The sequence below is a fragment of the Salminus brasiliensis genome, chromosome 13, assembly GCF_030463535.1.
Source record: "Salminus brasiliensis chromosome 13, fSalBra1.hap2, whole genome shotgun sequence".
In the NCBI taxonomy this organism is placed as follows: domain Eukaryota; kingdom Metazoa; phylum Chordata; class Actinopteri; order Characiformes; family Bryconidae; genus Salminus; species Salminus brasiliensis.
The window spans coordinates 7,055,644-7,073,148 of NC_132890.1; the positions used below are offsets into that span (position 1 = coordinate 7,055,644).

The window sequence follows — 17,505 nt, forward strand, 5'->3', positions numbered from 1 at the left end:
ACTAAGGCCTATGATAAATTACATTACCCTAGCATTAGCTTGGGGATTAGCTAACATGCTAAAATAATGCAGTTCAGAGGAAGGCAATGTATCATGTTAGCCTTTTCTTTACCGTAATTGCAAAAAATGATCTCGGGTCTATATATCTAATATCTCTTATTAAGAGACTTTTAATTACCCTATAGTTATATATGATATAAAGACCAGCCACCCTTGTCCACACAAATTGAGAACTAGTAAGCACAGCCTCTGTGGCTAATCAGACATAAAACACAATATTAGTGTCAAATATTTTATAACATTTGTTTGTTTTGTAATAAAGCTATGAGGCTAATGTAGCTAAAAATAACAGAGGCTTATATACAAAAGTCAGAAATGCCTCAAGCTGTTTAAGTAATTTCAATGTTCTGTGTTTTTTACATATAACGTTATATGTATAACATTATGTTATAAGAAGTTTGAGGACAATGTGTGATGATTTAGGAAAACAGTGCTAATGCTAACAGTGGATATAAGCTTTGCGTTGCCTATTAGCTACAGTCCTCTGGCTTATTTTCCTAAGTAAAGACCCAGCTAACCATTTTTTTGACCAAGTTTTCTTTTGTTTCCTTTTTTGGTGTTAAAAAACATAACAAAACATAACCAGAATATAAAAAAAGTGTTCTGGCCTGTGCAAAAGTCTGGACCTCCGAAACGCAGCAAAGCCTCACTATTTATTGTTGACAAGGTCTCCGAGCTTGATTAGCAGCAAATCAGGCCTGAAGCAGGTCACTGGCTGTAATTAGGAACTGTCAGCTGAATCAAATTTCCAAGCTTTATACATCATCTGACTCTTCAAACTTTGTGCTAACCCTGCTCAAACATGAGCTCCTTTATTCAAGTGTCTCAAAAACTGAAAACGGAAAGCATTGATGCCCACAAAGCAGTAGAAGGCTATCAGAAGACTTTTTGGCCAGTGAAGCTATGTTTGGAGAAATAAGGAACTGCATTGCATATAAAGAATACCTTGCCAACTGTGACGTATAGGTGTGGATGTATCATGCTTTGGGGTTGTGTTGCTGCCAGTGGCATTGGCAGTATTGCACAGGTGGTGGGAAGAAGGAATTTCACAAAATATCAGCAAATCTTGGATGCCCTGTTGGATGCACAATCCCCTTTTCAGCTTCAGCCTTTAAACAGTGCATCCAAGATTTGCTGGTATTTTGTGAAATTCCTTCTTCCCACTACCCGTGCAATACTGCCAATGCCACTGGCAGCAACACAACCCCAAAGCATGATACATCCACACCTATACTTCACAGTTGGCAAGGTATTCTTTTCATGCAATGCAGTTCCTATAAACGATTGCTTCTACAGCAGGATAATGATCCAAAATATACCTCAAAATCCATCATGGCCTACCTGAAAAGACACAAACTAAAGCCTTGGGAACAACCCTCACAGTCCTCTGACTTAATATCATAGAAACTATGTAGATAGACCTTAAACAAGCTGTGCGGCAAGACGACCCGAGAAAAATTCAGAACTAGAGCGGGAACTAAAGAAAAGAGAGGGGGTACTCTCTTGATGATACTACAGGAACTTTTAGCTGCTACAGCAAGCATTTGCAAGCTGTGATTCATGCAAAAGGGAGAAGTTACTAAGTACTGACTCTCTAAGGTGTAGAAACGTTGGCCAGCGGTCAAATGGTAAGCGTGCACATAGCGTTCTACGTTCTAGCAAACCAGGCAGCTAAATCAGAGTCAAGTGGTACAGTAAGTGTGTGTGTGTACAGTGTGTGTGTGTGATTATTTGCTTTGTTCTATTGAGCGTCGCAGTTGAAGTCCTCACCTCTTGCTGCTACCGACTCTAAGCCATAAATTCAGCTCCATTCATCACTCCCCCTTCCAAACAAACAAAACCCACTAAATGGTCACTTGACAAGCACTTCACTTTTGCCAAATGTATGCCAATGCGTCACAGATGGCTTTATATGCATGTTATGCAATGTTGTGGTCATGATATATACTAGACCACAGTGGCTTCATTCCCAGGGTATTATGAGGCAGCTGTCACAAGAATAAAGACGAGCTATTGTGCTAATGTTAGCGCTAGGCAGGCTTCAGACAGCTGATGGCCAGGGTTAGAGCACTGCCATTCCATAGTAGAGAACTGAACTGAACTGTGGGTCAGATTCAATCAACTAGCACAAGCAAACACTGTGATGAAGCCCATGAACAGTGGCTGTGCATATCCACCCTGAATTTTTTTTAATAACATATATTGACAATGATTCTTCTGTATTTTAGTATTTTTGTCTTCATTTATCTGCATAAATAATAAATAAATAAATAAATAAAGATACATTTAAATATATATGGCACTGGAATAGCCCCCCAATTTTTTTGCAATAATAATTAAATTATAATCAAATTAAAATGTATTTACAATACAATAAAATCACTTCTTGTTGTTCCCACAAACACGGGAAACAAACATCTGAGATTTCCTATATGATAAAAAATATGACATTTTAATAATAATATAAAAATGATCATATTAAAATCCACTTAATTTAAGTTACTGTAAATCACTGTAAATAAAATTGCAAAAAAATAAATTATGAATATCAAATTCCAAACCTTTCATATCTTTCTGGTGAGTAAATGACTAAAGGTTCATAAGAGAAGCAAGAAACACAGTAACAGCTCAGTAAATCTGCGTAAATCTGTTTTTCAGTACCACTCATTTCCATTCATGACTCCCTCATCACATGAGCAGCCACAACTTCAGCGCTCCCACTCAACACACAATCAGCGTGGGCCCGCACAATATCCCACTGTGCTCCGAGAGAGAGACCACAGGGGGACGCGTCTGTAGCTGCTGCAGCGACTGGGACTGTGATACAGTGTCTACTATTGTATGGACAGCGCGCATACAGTACAGTAACAACAGCTTATAGTGACCGGCCCACTGCTGTTATTCTCAACAAATGCACCAGAGTGACAGCCATCAGAATGACCGTGATGAGGACAGTAAACGGCTGTTTGCTATTACCCGAATAAATCATTGCTTTAAGGCGCCCTAGAATGGAAAGCTGGAATTTTCTAATAATAGTCTAATAATGAGAGTTTATAAAACCGATATACCGTGAAAATCACACACTGAAGTCCTTCCTTCGAAAGAAAATCCAGCATAACAACACAAGACAACCATATTCACCATTAGTGTTGGAGACAGATGGAAAGGCCTTGCTCAAGGGCCCAACAGTGGCAGCTTGCTGAGCCCGGGTATCGAAACCAGCCCGGAGAGTTGACCACTGCCCCCAAAACAGAGCTGATCAACAAGCCAATTCCAAAAACCCCAAACCGTTACATTACAGCCCTGACTCGTTTCATTTACGCCCCCAAAACTGACACACACCGAGCCCACTGCCTTAAACGCAACGACTGCTTCAAGAGAATATGGAAGCAGGGTTAAAAAGGCTAAAAGCTAATGCTAGGCTGACTGGAGAAGGGAACGTGGCCTATAGTAGTCCCTCAGGAGCCAGGGGCCTGTGTCACTGCACAACACTGCATCATAGTCCTCTGAGGGAGAGTCAAAAAGGCTAAAAGCTAAAGCTAGGCAGACTGGAGAAGGGAGATGGGCCACTGAGCTACCACACCATGTGGGAGACTGGGGTTTGATTCCCGGGCTGGGTGACTGTGGTGCGCTACACCAATAAGAGTCCTTGGGCAAGACTCCAAACACTACATCGGCCTATGATGCTTTACTCTAATAGGCTTTAAAGGCTACTTATTGGTCTTTTGCTAAATGAGTAAAATATGCATGTATTCAGAGCCATACTCGAATTACACGTCCCGCTTAGGGCCCCAACGCCACCAGGGGGCCCTCAAGAGCACCAAGATATCATAATAAAAAATACATATTTATAGATTGAATATTATAACGAATTGTTATTACACAAGTAAAATCAATTTTTTTTAATTAATTTACTTAGTAGTTACTCATAGTTGGTACACCAATTCAACAGTTCCTGCTGTCGGCTGCTGCCACTGTTGGGCAAATGCTGATATGCGCCGCTTGGGTGGTCGATAAAGGCCCGGGCGCTTCAGCGAATTGCACAGTATCTCTCTCCCTATGAAATGATGAAGCATCTGGTGCTGAGGTGGTGGTATGAGGGGCCCCAAATGAAAACCTGTTTAGGGCCCCGAAAAGGCCTGGGCCGTCCCTGCATGTATTAATGCACATGAACAGACTGTAGCTGCAGGGTTTGAGAGGCATGTTCACCCTCACACATACAGACTGTCACTGTCCTACAACTTAGGCCTACTTAAAAGCCTCCACCAGCCATGGCATCTTAACTTCGGTGGATAGTCATGTGTCCCCACGTTATCCTAGCATTTGGATCAGATGTTTTTAGATGATGATCAGCACACATTCAACTGTCCAAACCTTTGACTGTGTGTGTGTGTGTGTGTGTAATATTCTATTTATATTATTCATATTAACACATGTAATATTTCTCATGAAAGAGCCTTTAAGATCAGGCAGTTTCCTGATAGTTTAACATGATGATATTTTATTTGTCTATAAAATCAAGCAGGAATCTGCCACTGCACTCATTTCAACAACTTAACTGGTCAATTAATGATGAAAAGAATCCAGAAGTCACTGAGTTATTAATATAATCAGCAGTGCCAGCCGTACAGTCATTACCCAGCTCCACTGCCACACCAGATCACCATCAGCCAACATGCCGCATCATCCAGAGCTCCAGGTTCACGCAAGCATATGACCATCAGCAGCCACACTCAGCCAGCCTCACCAGCCTCACCTCTTCTGTCAGATCCTTCAGTTCCCCTCACCTCCTCTGGAAGCAGAGCTGCAGCCGGCTCTTGTTTTGCATGGTGTGTTTGTATGGCGTGTCGGTAGGACTGTTTGCCTGTGTAAGAGAGGGTGTAATGGAGGTGATGGAGCAGTGCAGCGCTCTCCTCTGTTTTGCTGTGCTGTGTTGTGTTTGGCTCTGCAATGCGCCGTGCAGTCTTGTGGCTGCAGCCTCTCATTCAGCCCAGAACGTGAAAAAAAAGCCTTCAGCCTTTCATAACTCCTCCACCCACCCACAGCCCTCTCTCTTAAAGCACCACGTCACTGCAAACAGGAGAAATCTGACCCCATTAAAGAGCACACTTAACCTGTATGGGGGGGGGGGGGGGGGGGGGGGTATGATGAGGTGGCTCAGGGGAGTGCTGGGGGGAGTAAACATTAAGACACACTTTACACACAACATGTGCAGACTCTCATTCTGTGCCTCTATTATACGAAGGCCTACAATGCACAGACTTAATGGTGGAACATAAGGCATTATCCTACAGTGGCAACCAGGCCAAATAGCAAGGCTATTGATGATTGATGTGCTACCGTCTGGCTAAGGTGCCTGTTACTGCTGCCTATGTGGCTGCTATTGTTATAGTTTCAGACTTTAATCAAACTCAGCAAAAGCCATCTTCAGCTGTTTGACCTTATTCCCTCATTAAACAGAGTTTGTAATGCTGATTATATCCACTTGTGACAATTATTTAGAATCAAAAATGTGTATTGGTGTGGCTCTTCAGACATTTACCTTCAGCTACATGGCAAGCAGACGTATGAAAATTAAAAAATAAATGATTGAAATTCATGTTCTGCACCCCTTAATAATTATATCCTTCTTAAAAAGCTGAAGCGTAACAATATCACATACCTCGGTACCCCAAAAAGCATGTGTGACCGCTTGGTTGAGTTGCCCAATTAGGGTAAACAGATCTGGGCGCTGACATTAGCTCATAGCAGAGCGTCATTAAAGAACACTGTGCTTTGTATAGCTACAGCTACAGCTCTATAGATAGGTAGGTTGGCTATAAACGTCACATTTTACACACATACATATATGTTATATATTGACAAATATAACATGTACATGAGGCTGTAATTGAAGGGACAGACACATTTTTTGTCCAGACAGAATTTGTCCATGTTTTATTTAGCATGAGTGTATTTGATTATATACTAGCTATATTTTATTACAGTCACTGTTCTGTAATATTTGTTAATTCATGCCTTAGTTTACCCTAACTGGGCAAGTCAACCAGCTGGTTGACTTGGGTATCCACTTCCTATATGGGTCATCTTAAAAAACAAACAAACAAATAAATAAATAAATAATAAAAAATAAAACCCAAATTAGTTATATGCTAAATGAGGATTCATGAACACAATTTTGCCACTAATGAAACATATTTTGATTCATTAATTTGCTATTAAAAGTAAAACATAGCTTTAAAAGCATCCTAGTTGACATTAGACAGTTTAATACTGGACAATGCATATCACCAACAGTGACCTTAGAGGGAATTTAGCAGTTTATCAGCTAAGCAGGCTTAGATCAGACTCTGGGATGATCTGAGTCAGGGCTTTTGGTTTATGATCTGCTTTCAACATCCCTGTGATCTGCTGCTGGTTCGACCCAAGCCTAAAATACAAGTAACTGCTGTTGATTGTAAACTGCCCACCAGATGTCGTTAAAGAAAATTTCATTAATGTATTTTATATTTAAAAAATTGTACCATAAAACCAAAAAATAAATAAAGCAAAACTAAACACGTGTAAAATATAGAGAGTGCTGTAGGTGCAGGAGCCGATGTGATACTGGCCTCTAGTGGCTAAAACATGACACAGCCTGAAATCAACTATATCTACACACTGGTAAAATAAAAGTCGCGAGTGATTTACCAGTAGAGACAGAATAACCACAGTGCACCATTTTATAAAGCAGCAAAATACATAATTCATGAACTTTACATGAGTTTTTACATAGGGTACTTTCATTTGTATTTATTTATTTTACATATTAATGCAAATATATTATTTTATATGATTAAATATTTGTTATATATTATGTATTACTGACCTACAGTTAAATAACTAAATAAATAAATGAAATAATATAATACGAATTCTATTTATTTAATTTAAACTTTTTTGTACTCAAAGTTAACTTTAAAATTTAATTTGCCTTTCCTGTTTTTTATTTCTATAATATATTTGATCATCTATCGACATATCTGTCTGTTTATCTGTCTGGCTTTTTGAATGTTTTTAACTTTGTGTTTTATTTTATTTTTATAAACTATTATAAAATATAAAAGTCACATTTAATCGCACCGCTTCAGTTGAACCTTTATTTTGAAGGGCTTGTTTACGTTAACGCACTTAATCCGGGGTTCAAAATACAAAATTAAAGTCACTTCGCGTACACGGAATTAACCCATTTTATTGCTCAAAATAAACAACAGCAGTATCTAATCTGACACTACGTCGTACTGATAAACCTGTTTTAAAAATCCGAATTAAATTGCTGCAGAAGTTTAATGTCGGGTTTGTTCTCCGCAATAAAGCGCAGAGACTTTTATCTGACCACGGACTCAGTTTGAGCTACTTCCAGGTCGAAGGTTCTCAACGTGGTTCCCGCAGCGGTCCAACGTGTGGAGCAGCTCGCAATGAGAAGCGGCGTCTTTTAGAGATTAATCCTCAGATCATATCAAAGCGAGGTAGGTTCATAACAGCTGCGTGTCCAGCCGCGTGTCCAGCTGCGTGTCCAGCCCTGTGTCCAGCACCGTGTGGTTCGTGTGTGTTTTGCTTCAGCTCGGGTTTTATCAGCTGTGTTTACCTGAAGCAGCTAAAGTCTGAACTCTGGCTGTAACTGTGTAACACAGGGTCGGAGGTTAGTGGTTTAATATAGGAGGTGACCGATACGGTGGTCAGGGAGCTTGCAGTCTCATTAACACACAGTAATTAAAATGATCAGTCAAACAGCAGTCGCTGAGTTATCCTCAGTCTGCTAACTCGGTCCCTCAGTCGGTCCCTCAGTCTGCTAACTCGGCCCCTCAGTCGGTCCCTCAGTCTGCTAACTCGGCCCCTCAGTCGGTCCCTCAGTCTGCTAACTCGGCCCCTCAGTCGGTCCCTCAGTCTGCTAACTCGGCCCCTCAGTCGGTCCCTCAGTCTGCTAACTCGGTCCCTCAGTCTGCTAACTCGGTCCCTCAGTCGGTCCCTCAGTCTGCTAACTCGGTCCCTCAGTCGGTCCCTCAGTCTGCTAACTCGGCCCCTCAGTCGGTCCCTCAGTCTGCTAACTCGGCCCCTCAGTCGGCCCCTCAGTCTGCTAACTCGGTCCCTCAGTCTGCTAACTCGGTCCCTCAGTCTGCTAACTCGGTCCCTCAGTCTGCTAACTCGGTCCCTCAGTCTGCTAACTCGGCCCCTCAGTCGGTCCCTCAGTCTGCTAACTCGGCCCCTCAGTCGGCCCCTCAGTCTGCTAACTCGGCCCCTCAGTCGGTCCCTCAGTCTGCTAACTCGGCCCCTCAGTCGGCCCCTCAGTCTGCTAACTCGGCCCCTCAGTCGGTCCCTCAGTCTGCTAACTCGGTCCCTCAGTCTGCTAACTCGGTCCCTCAGTCTGCTAACTCGGTCCCTCAGTCTGCTAACTCTGTCCCTCAGTCGGTCCCTCAGTCTGCTAACTCTGTCCCTCAGTCGGTCCCTCAGTCTGCTAACTCTGTCCCTCAGTCGGTCCCTCAGTCGGTCCCTCAGTCTGCTAACTCTGTCCCTCAGTCTGCTAACTCGGCCCTTCAGTCGGTCCCTCAGTCTGCTAACTCGGTCCCTCAGTCTGCTAACTCTGTCCCTCAGTCGGTCCCTCAGTCTGCTAACTCGGTCCCTCAGTCGGTCCCTCAGTCTGCTAACTCGGTCCCTCAGTCTGCTAACTCTGTCCCTCAGTCTGCTAACTCGGTCCCTCAGTCGGTCCCTCAGTCTGCTAACTCGGTCCCTCAGTCTGCTAACTCTGTCCCTCAGTCTGCTAACTCTGTCCCTCAGTCGGTCCCTCAGTCGGTCCCTCAGTCTGCTAACTCTGTCCCTCCGTCTGCTAACTCGGCCCTTCAGTCGGTCCCTCAGTCTGCTAACTCGGTCCCTCAGTCTGCTAACTCTGTCCCTCAGTCGGTCCCTCAGTCTGCTAACTCTGTCCCTCAGTCGGTCCCTCAGTCGGTCCCTCAGTCTGCTAACTCTGTCCCTCAGTCGGTCCCTCAGTCTGCTAACTCTGTCCCTCAGTCTGCTAACTCTGTCCCTCAGTCGGTCCCTCAGTCTGCTAACTCGGCCCTTCAGTCGGTCCCTCAGTCTGCTAACTCGGTCCCTCAGTCTGCTAACTCTGTCCCTCAGTCGGTCCCTCAGTCTGCTAACTCGGTCCCTCAGTCTGCTAACTCGGTCCCTCAATCTGCTAACTCGGTCCCTCAGTCGGTCGCTCAGTGGATGAGAGAACTGATTGTTAAATTGCTTGAACAATTTATCAATAAAATCAATAAAACGTTAGTCTCTAAATATGATTTATTAAATTAATATTTCAGGTGGACATTTTATTACATTGGTGAAATGATTTGAGGAAAGCACTTTTTAAATTGAAAGCACAATTTCTGTCATATATAGAAATATTTCATTTTTCAGCCTCTTCTCTCCTTTATTCGTCCGTTTGATTCAGTGAAGCGTTTCTGTTATTTTACAGTCTCTTCTCTACAATGGGGGAGTTTAAGGTGCACCGGGTCCGGTTCTTTGACTACATGCCATCGGCTATCCGGGCTCTAGCCTTCCAGCCGCAGCGGGAGAGGATCGCCGTAGCCCGGACGGACGGCTCAGTGGAGATCTTCAACCGTGCTGACTGCTTCTTTCAGGAGAAGGTCTGTGTGTCATGATTGTACACCTTGAAGCTTCCCTCTGCTGGTGCGATTTCCTTGGACAGTGTAGTGACCCTAAATTCTGCTGGAGACAGATTTAGACCCAAGCCACTGTAAAACCACTGTATCAATCAGCCAAGCCAGTGTTTGAGTCTAAATTCTGTTCATCGTCATCATCATCTTCATCTCATCCGCTTAGTTCAGGGTCACTTTGGAAACAGGGCACCAGACACAGAAGCCCAGGCATCTCTATCCCTGGACACTTCCACTAGCTCCTTCTGGAGGGTCCCCAGGTGCTCCCTAGTCGGCTGAGATGTAATCCCTCCAGCAGGTTCAGGGTTTTGGGGGGGGGGGGTTTCTTCTGGGTCTGCTCCCAGATGGTAGTCTCTGCTTTTTTGTGCTACATGAAACCCTAGATCCTGTTCCTTGGCAGGTCTGCAGTATTTAAGACGAGGAAAATGATGTAATTGAGTATTTTCATCAACCCTTCATCTAAAAGCATGAGGAGGAGCATTTTTACTGGTAGTTTTATGTCTCAGTAAAACTAAAGTATTTAATTGTGATGCTTTATAAATGAGAATTGCTCCTCTATCTAAATTCAGGGGACGGTTTGAGTTATTTAATTAAACAGTAAATACCTCTGAAACCCAAAACGTCCACTATGTTATTTAGTAGTAGTAGCATCATCAGTACGTACTTCCTGTTTAGGTTAAAGCTTTCATTATTGATGTGTGTGCCATGTCGTTGTATAATAAGGTGTGCCTCCATCCACAGGTCATTCCGGGACGAGAGCAGGCTTCCATTGAGGGCCTGGCCTGGGTCGGGGACCGTCTCTTCAGTGCTGGCTTAAATGGAGCGATTGTTGAATACGATCTGGGCAACCAAAGAGCAAAATACTCAGTAGATGCATTCGGAGGCCCAATATGGAGCATAGCCAGCAACCTGCAAGGCACTCATTTGGCTGTAAGTGGGATGTTTTCATAACCTTTTTGGATGTTGAACATAACCTCCTAAATGAGCCAGCTTTTAGAAAGCATCACAGGAGAATGCTCCTCATACGTTGATGGTTAAGGTGGCCTTGTGGCTGCGGTGAGGATTACTCGTACCAGCATCTCTGCTGTGGATCGATGCCCTGCGCTCTGAGATGGTAACCTACTCGTATTTGTGTTTCTGCAGGTTGGGTGTGAAAATGGGACTGTGAAACTGTTTGAGGTGTGTGAAGGCCAAATCCAGTTCGAAAGGAATCTGGCCAAGCAGAAAGGCCGTATTCTCTCTCTCTCTTGGCATCCCTCTGGCTCGAGGATAGTGGCAGGAATGATGGATATGATTCGGGTCTTTGACACTGAAACAGGTAAGCTGAGAGCAGCCGCTTGAACATGAGCTGCTCTGTGTAACGTTTCTGCTTGAATGAGTAGGACTTTCGGTTGTTGCTGGCTGTGAATGAAGCCTAGTGCATAGTTACAGAGGAGATGCATGAAGGATGACTGTCACACCTAAAGGCAGTCGGTCATTACTCACTGCATGATTTTGCAAAGACTGGGAATCTTGCAGGATCACTATTTGCAGATACTAGATTTTGAGATTGTTTCCACCAGGAGCATGATGGGAAATGTACTAGAAGAGAAATGGGTGAACGCTGGAGCAGAAACAGAAGCAGCTTTTGGCCACAGCTGTCTTTAAGTGTCCAGTTTTTTAAATCTTAAAGTCTTAATTATTTTCTTGACAATATTTGTGGTTTTCTTAGGTAGGCCTTATTAAATTTTATGCTACATTTTACAGCTTATAAACAATATGGGGCACATTTTAAAAATGTTCCTTATTCAATTACATCTGTGCTGTGGACATCGAGCAAAATGGAGAAAAAGCAGAATCAACTTTAATAAAAAAAATAATGAATAAACAAGAAGTAGTAGTGATGGTGGTGGAAACAACAGGAAAATATGCTTGCAATATCTTCCAAAAAAATTTTTCATGCTAGGACAAGGTAGAGGAGGTAGAATATCGCTAAAATCAAAATGCCAAAAAAAAAAAAGAATTTTCGAGTCGTAAGTCACATGATTCTCTTATCTTTTGCCAAGGGTGGCAATAAAGGGCCCTACGGGTGGTTCAGTCCTGGCACGCAGCTTTTCAAAGGTTGCTTTTCACATTCTGAAATGCCTAGAAATGTCTGGTGCGTTCCCAGATGTATGGTGGACGTCGTTGGGGTGGCACAGAGATTCCAGCTCTCGTTAGATGAGCCTCTGCACCTCTTGCCTGGTGTCTCTGAACTACAAGCAGCAACACAGCCCTAAACAGCCTGCAAACTGCTGTAGTGCTGATTCTGCAAAAACTTAGTTAAAAACTTAGTTAATTTTCTCCATTTTGCTTGTTTCAATGCTGCACCTAATCACGGTACCCTGTGCCATCTAAACTCTCTTTTATGAAACTGCTGGGTTAAATTTATATTTATTTATTTATTTGGGGTAACATTTGCAAAACGTTTAAATGGTAATCTGGTACTTATAAGAGTAGAGCTATGAACAATTTTGTCGACTTTCTGTTAGGATTTTTCTTAAGGACAGAATTAAGAAAGTTCCTAGGAATGAGACCCAATCTCCACTCTTACTTCTGTTACATTAGACTAGTCTTTTCAGTAATTAAGCTATTTTAACTGATCGTTTTAGAGGCTGACCTCCTGAACTGTTTTAAAAATATCAACTAAAAAATAAGAATCTTGAAGATTTTATCTTGAGTATAAAGTTAAGAAGAAAACCACAGAAGATGATGATGCCTGACTCTTGTTTTCTGTTGTGGCTTAGGGCAATCGGTACACAGATTACTGGTGGAACGTGGAATAGGAGCGTCCCGGAGTCTGGAGTGTGTGGTCTGGAGCGTGGTCTTCCTCTCAGATAACACCATCATCAGCGGAGACTCGTCCGGCAAAGTTAAAATATGGGACGGCCACTTTGGAACGCTCATTAAAAGCCACCAGGCCACCAAGTGGGATGTGCTGGCGTTATCAGTGTCGCAGGTGAGAGGCTAACTACTGGATATACTGGACGTGTGCTTGTTTTAGGGAAAATCTACAGCTGATCCGTCTTGTATCCATATGGTTTCAGTGATCGGATCACATTTGGGTAAAAATCTGCGATACTTGTATATTAAATGATCTTTTCCCGACTCTCAGGATGAGACCAGTCTTGTTGCTGGGACATCAGAAGGCACTGTGGTCCAATTCCAGTTCCTTTCCGTAGTTCTGGGTCAGGAGGACAAAGAGTGGGTCCGAACCCGCACCTTCAAGAACCACACGCACGATGTCCGGGCCGTGCTGGAGATCAACACTGCTGTTGTGTCAGGCGGTGAGTTTGTGGAGTTCTGTAAGGTATTAAATGAATAACTGATTTGTGGGAGGATGTGTTCGAGTTATTGCTTGACTGTCCTTCTCTCACTTCTCAGGGATGGACACACAGTTTGTGGTGAGACCTTTCTTGGACAAAATTGATGAGAAGAGTCCTGCTTCTGTTCTGCGCAAAATCCAGTTCCCACATGTGAGTTTTTGCACCGGTTCTAGATCTGCATGTAGAGCTCAAGGTGGACCGTCTGCTTTGTGCTAAATAGAGTGTTGCTTGTTCGTCACACAGCGAAACTTGGTGTCCTGTGCAAAGAAGGCCAGCCTGCTTCTATTCCAGCACCCTGGCCATCTGGAGCTGTGGAGACTGGGGGAGAGTGAAGGAAATGGTGAGAAATGATGGAGGACTGATTGACCTGAGCTTTACGAAGAGTGAGATTCAGTTGGTGTAGTGATTCATCTGTGGTCGCTGTATTTAAAAATACACGTGTCCTTTTGTAGGAAGCCCTGGAAGTGTGTTACCTGTTAAAAGAAAACCAGAGAAGTTACTTCATTTGAAGATAAAGGTAACGTTTGCTTTTATGACCCCTAGAGGGCTCGCTTATAATGTCCAGTTTTTCTGCATTTTAGTCCTTTTTCACTTTTTGAGCTAATTTGAGTCTTGTAGTTGATGAATGGACCAATAGAAATGCTCTAAAATGACTTGGAATAAAATCTGTTGGCATTGACTTCTATTAAAAGTTAAGAGGATCTTTTCCATGTCCTGTAAAGTTGATATTTTGGGATATAAGGTTTTTGCAGCTGTATTGTAGACCTCTAATTCAAAACGTCTGGTTTGTACTGAATGAACGCCGTATGGCTCACAGGTAGTAGGTATAAATGTCTGTAATATACAGTGATATTATGTGCTTGTGATTGGACACCAGGGTGAAGAGCACATTCGCTGCAGTGCGGTGTCACCTTGTGGAGAGTGGATTGCGTATTCGACCGTGGCCAGTTTCCGACTGTACAGACTACACTGTGACAACAACAATGTCAGCATAACCAAGGCAAGTTTCCGTCTTAATAGCAGCTCCGTGTTTACAGACCGTGCTGGTCTTATCCACATGCTCTGTTCACTTGACGGACATCTGCTTAGTCTGAGTGTCTCACTGCAGCTCTGTGTCCACATTGAGGGGGAATTCTTACTGTTACGGTTACAGTGGCAGTAAAACTGTATTTCACACTGTTATGGTTAAACTTTGGTGATTAATTCATGGTGTGTCCCGAACCAATAGGATTCATAGAACTATTTCGTTATTTGTTTGTTTGTTTAGTTTATTTAGTTTATTAGTGATGCTGCATCCTATCCATTACAATGCATTGTTGGTGCAGATTTCAAAATTATGCATGTTCATATGGCCGTCACATTTAGTGAATGGGGCCAGAGGGTATTAGCTAACCACTTTATTTGCTGGCCATAAAGTTCAGGCTATCATTTGATAAATCTTTAATAAAGATTATTACACAAATGCTTTTATAAACAAATTCTTGTTTTTTTTTGTTTGTTTTTTTTTTGTTTTTTTGTATCAGGTGTCCAAACTCCCAAAGGTTCTCAGCTCAGCCAATCAGATTTGCTTCTCTTCAGACTCGTCCCATCTGTTTGCTGCATCGTCTTGTTCCTCAGTACACGTGATGACTCTGAACCAGACTGGGTGCAAGTTCGTGTGTACCCTCAAGCCTAAATCTGGTGAGCCACTTTCAGCCACAGTGAACTTCCAAGCCTGTTTGATTATAGTGTGAGGAGGTCTCTTCCTCTCTTTTTGCTCTTTTATAAATGAGAGCTTCTGTAACAGCGTTGTTGATCATTTTCTCACGGTCATCTTCTCAAGGATCTAGTCAGGCAGTTCATCTGCTAGCAGCCAGTGAAGATGGAAAATGGCTGGTGTCGGCAAACAGTGACCATGAGGTTCAAGTCTACGATCTGACAAAAATGAAGGTATTCCTTTAATGCCACAGCACTTAGCACTGGACAGTTGTATTAAATGAGTAGGGAATGATGTGCAGTCAGTCATGATCTGCTGTCTTGCGTTTCAGCCCCACAGCACAGTGCCTGTTTACAACTCCGGAGTCAGCGCCATGGCCATCCACCCAACAACCAACAACCTGTTCATGGTGCATGCAGATCGGCAGGTACTGAGCACTTCTCAGCTTCTCTCTATGTACACTACATGGACAAATGTTTGTGGACACCCGTTCTAATGAATGCATTCATTTACTTTAAGATGAACCCATTGCGTACACAGATGTGCAAATTGACACAGCTTGTCTGGTCCCTCTAAAAAAAACTAGCTGCCAGTAGAATAGGACACTCTAGAGCAGGTAAATATGAACCTATTCGTAATGGCAATAAGTTGGAGGGGTATAAATCCCCCCCCAACATTGAGCTGTGAAACTGTTCTCTGGAATGATGGTTGGTGCTCTATCCAATACCTTTGGGATGGGTTGAGGGATGAGATGGGATACAGTCAACTGTCTTGTAGCTGAATCCAGGACAGTATTCAGAAAGCTGGACAGTAGAGACAGTTACTCCAACAAAAGCAGGATAAGCTCATTTTAATACCCTTGATTTGGGAAGAAATGATGAATGAGCGGGTGTCCCAATACTTTTGTCATTGAGGCATACGAGATGCATCCATACTGTCTCACATTAAGCACATTAAGCCTCATGGGTGCTTTTCTTTTGTGTTCTGAAGCTCTTCGAGTACTCTATAGAGGAGAAGCAGTACACCGACTGGAGCCGACAGGTTCAGAGGAATGGGCTTCATTTTCTGTGGTTTGAGAGGGACACGCCCATCACCAACGTGACCTTCAATCCCAAAAACCCTGCCCAGATCATTCTTCATGATGCATACATGTTCTGCATCATTGACCAAACCTTGGTAAGGAGATCCTGCAACTGCTTATTGTTTTTGAGGCTAGTTTTAAGAGATGTGCTATGGATGATGATGATAATCTGGGAGGGGATAGTAAGACTTTGGGGAGAACTCTAGGCCAGAGTTCACGTGGCTTCTGCTTTGTGGTAGACGGCCAGACTCTCCTTTAATAAGTGGAGCCAGGACTGAGATGACTAATGAGTTAAATCTAGGGGACTTGACAGTGGTAGGTTGCAAAGACTGGTCAGTGGACACATGAGCAAGATAGAGATGGGATGTATAGGACGTTAGCTTGGAAGGAAGAGGGTCTTCAGAGATGTTCATAACTCCTACTTTGAGTAGTGTCCATCAGCTGTTAGAAGGTGTGAGGCACTGCCTGGGTTTTTATAGATCATTTTAAATCCTTGTGATTTCTCCAGCCTCTCCCTGATCAGGCCAGTCAGTTTTACAATCAGCTGACCCTGAGGAGCCTACCCGAAAAGGACAGGAAAAAACACAGCCATGCTTTCAAAATCTGCAAGATCTTCAAGGTGGGTGCTCTTTATCGATGCAAGATGTTTTGATTAATCAAAAGATCAGAAGTGTTTTAATTTCATCTTTCTTTGAATTTGAACTCCTCAGCCTTAAAGTTTCTGTCTCCATTCTCTCCATAATTATCCTTTCAAAGGAGCTGCTGTTTGTGGAGCTGATGGAGGATCAGTCGCTGGTAGCAGTGGAGCGCCCTCTGGTGGACATTACTGCTCAACTGCCAGCACCAGTCAGACAGAAGAAGTTTGCCACCTAAGTGTGTGTGTGTGTGTGTGTGTGTGTGTGTGTGTGTGTGTGTGTGTGTGTGTGTGTGTGTGTGTGTGTGTGTGTGTGTGTGTGAGAGAGAGAGAAAGAGAGAAAAGACATTGTGAACATACTCCCCTGAATGCTTTGTAATATGACTGTTCAATACAGTAATAAACAGAATATTTACTGTAAAATTCAGACTGTAGTGTTGTCATTGTTTTTTGGTGATTGTTTTTTGATTGGTTGGTTTTAGCTGGTGGTAGTGGGTTATTGACTTCATTTTTACCCTGAATTCTTAATTTCATCATTTCTTTTCTAGTACTTGGTTGCGTGTGACTGCACAGGTTCAGCCAGGTTAGAATTACACCAGTCCCTTAAGACGTTCCTATATAGTTTAGCCTGCTTGTTTATGACCAAGAGTGCCCAAATGTTTGCATATGACCTATAGTATGGTCAGCTTCTGGGTTGTGTTGGTCATTGTGTTGTCAATCCTGACCTCCCAATTTGGTTAATCAGAAACAATTAAGAAGCTCAAGAAGGAAGCACACAGTGGTGGTCCATCCTTCCTTCCATCCATCCATTAGTCTCATCCACTACATCTTGATCATGGTCATTATAGGTCTGGAGCCTACCTGGGATTGTTGGGGCTAAAGCCAGAATACCCCCTGAACATCACTTCCAGCTAGGGGCAGTTTAGTAAAGCCATCCAGAAGAAACCCACAGGAAGAATACACCAAACACAGGGAGGGTGGATTGGACCCATAAC

General features: G+C 43.1%; 2 protein-coding genes across 17 annotated transcripts in view; one reads left to right on the plus strand and one right to left on the minus strand.

Moving 5' to 3' along the window:
* Positions 1 to 5,042, minus strand: part of mical3a (microtubule associated monooxygenase, calponin and LIM domain containing 3a) — a 129,743-nt gene extending 124,701 nt beyond the window's left edge. For all 16 annotated transcript variants that reach the window (XR_011980778.1, XM_072694913.1, XM_072694915.1 and 13 more), the window contains exon 1: positions 4,817 to 5,042. The gene's annotated coding sequence lies outside the window, so the exon portion shown is untranslated. The remainder of the gene's footprint in view (positions 1 to 4,816) is intronic.
* A 2,446-nt stretch (positions 5,043 to 7,488) lies between these two features.
* Positions 7,489 to 16,933, plus strand: utp4 (UTP4 small subunit processome component). Its single transcript, XM_072695151.1, has 16 exons — positions 7,489 to 7,568; positions 9,554 to 9,725; positions 10,497 to 10,685; positions 10,899 to 11,073; positions 12,521 to 12,732; positions 12,889 to 13,060; positions 13,158 to 13,249; positions 13,343 to 13,439; positions 13,552 to 13,616; positions 13,977 to 14,099; positions 14,623 to 14,779; positions 14,922 to 15,028; positions 15,127 to 15,222; positions 15,786 to 15,971; positions 16,385 to 16,495; positions 16,633 to 16,933. Exons 2-16 carry the CDS (start codon positions 9,567 to 9,569, stop codon positions 16,747 to 16,749), a joined length of 2,058 nt encoding a protein of 685 aa, XP_072551252.1. The 5' UTR covers positions 7,489 to 7,568; positions 9,554 to 9,566; the 3' UTR covers positions 16,750 to 16,933.
* Positions 16,934 to 17,505: the final 572 nt, after the last annotated feature.

Bases quoted from the DNA above. Each gene is read 5' to 3' on its own strand.
- utp4 (XM_072695151.1), top strand. From the start codon at position 9,567: ATGGGGGAGTTTAAGGTGCACCGGGTCCGGTTCTTTGACTACATGCCA. The intron at 13,440-13,551 runs GTGAGAAATGAT...GTCCTTTTGTAG, and splicing joins GGGGGAGAGTGAAGGAAATG to GAAGCCCTGGAAGTGTGTTA. The intron at 16,496-16,632 runs GTGGGTGCTCTT...ATCCTTTCAAAG, and splicing joins AAATCTGCAAGATCTTCAAG to GAGCTGCTGTTTGTGGAGCT.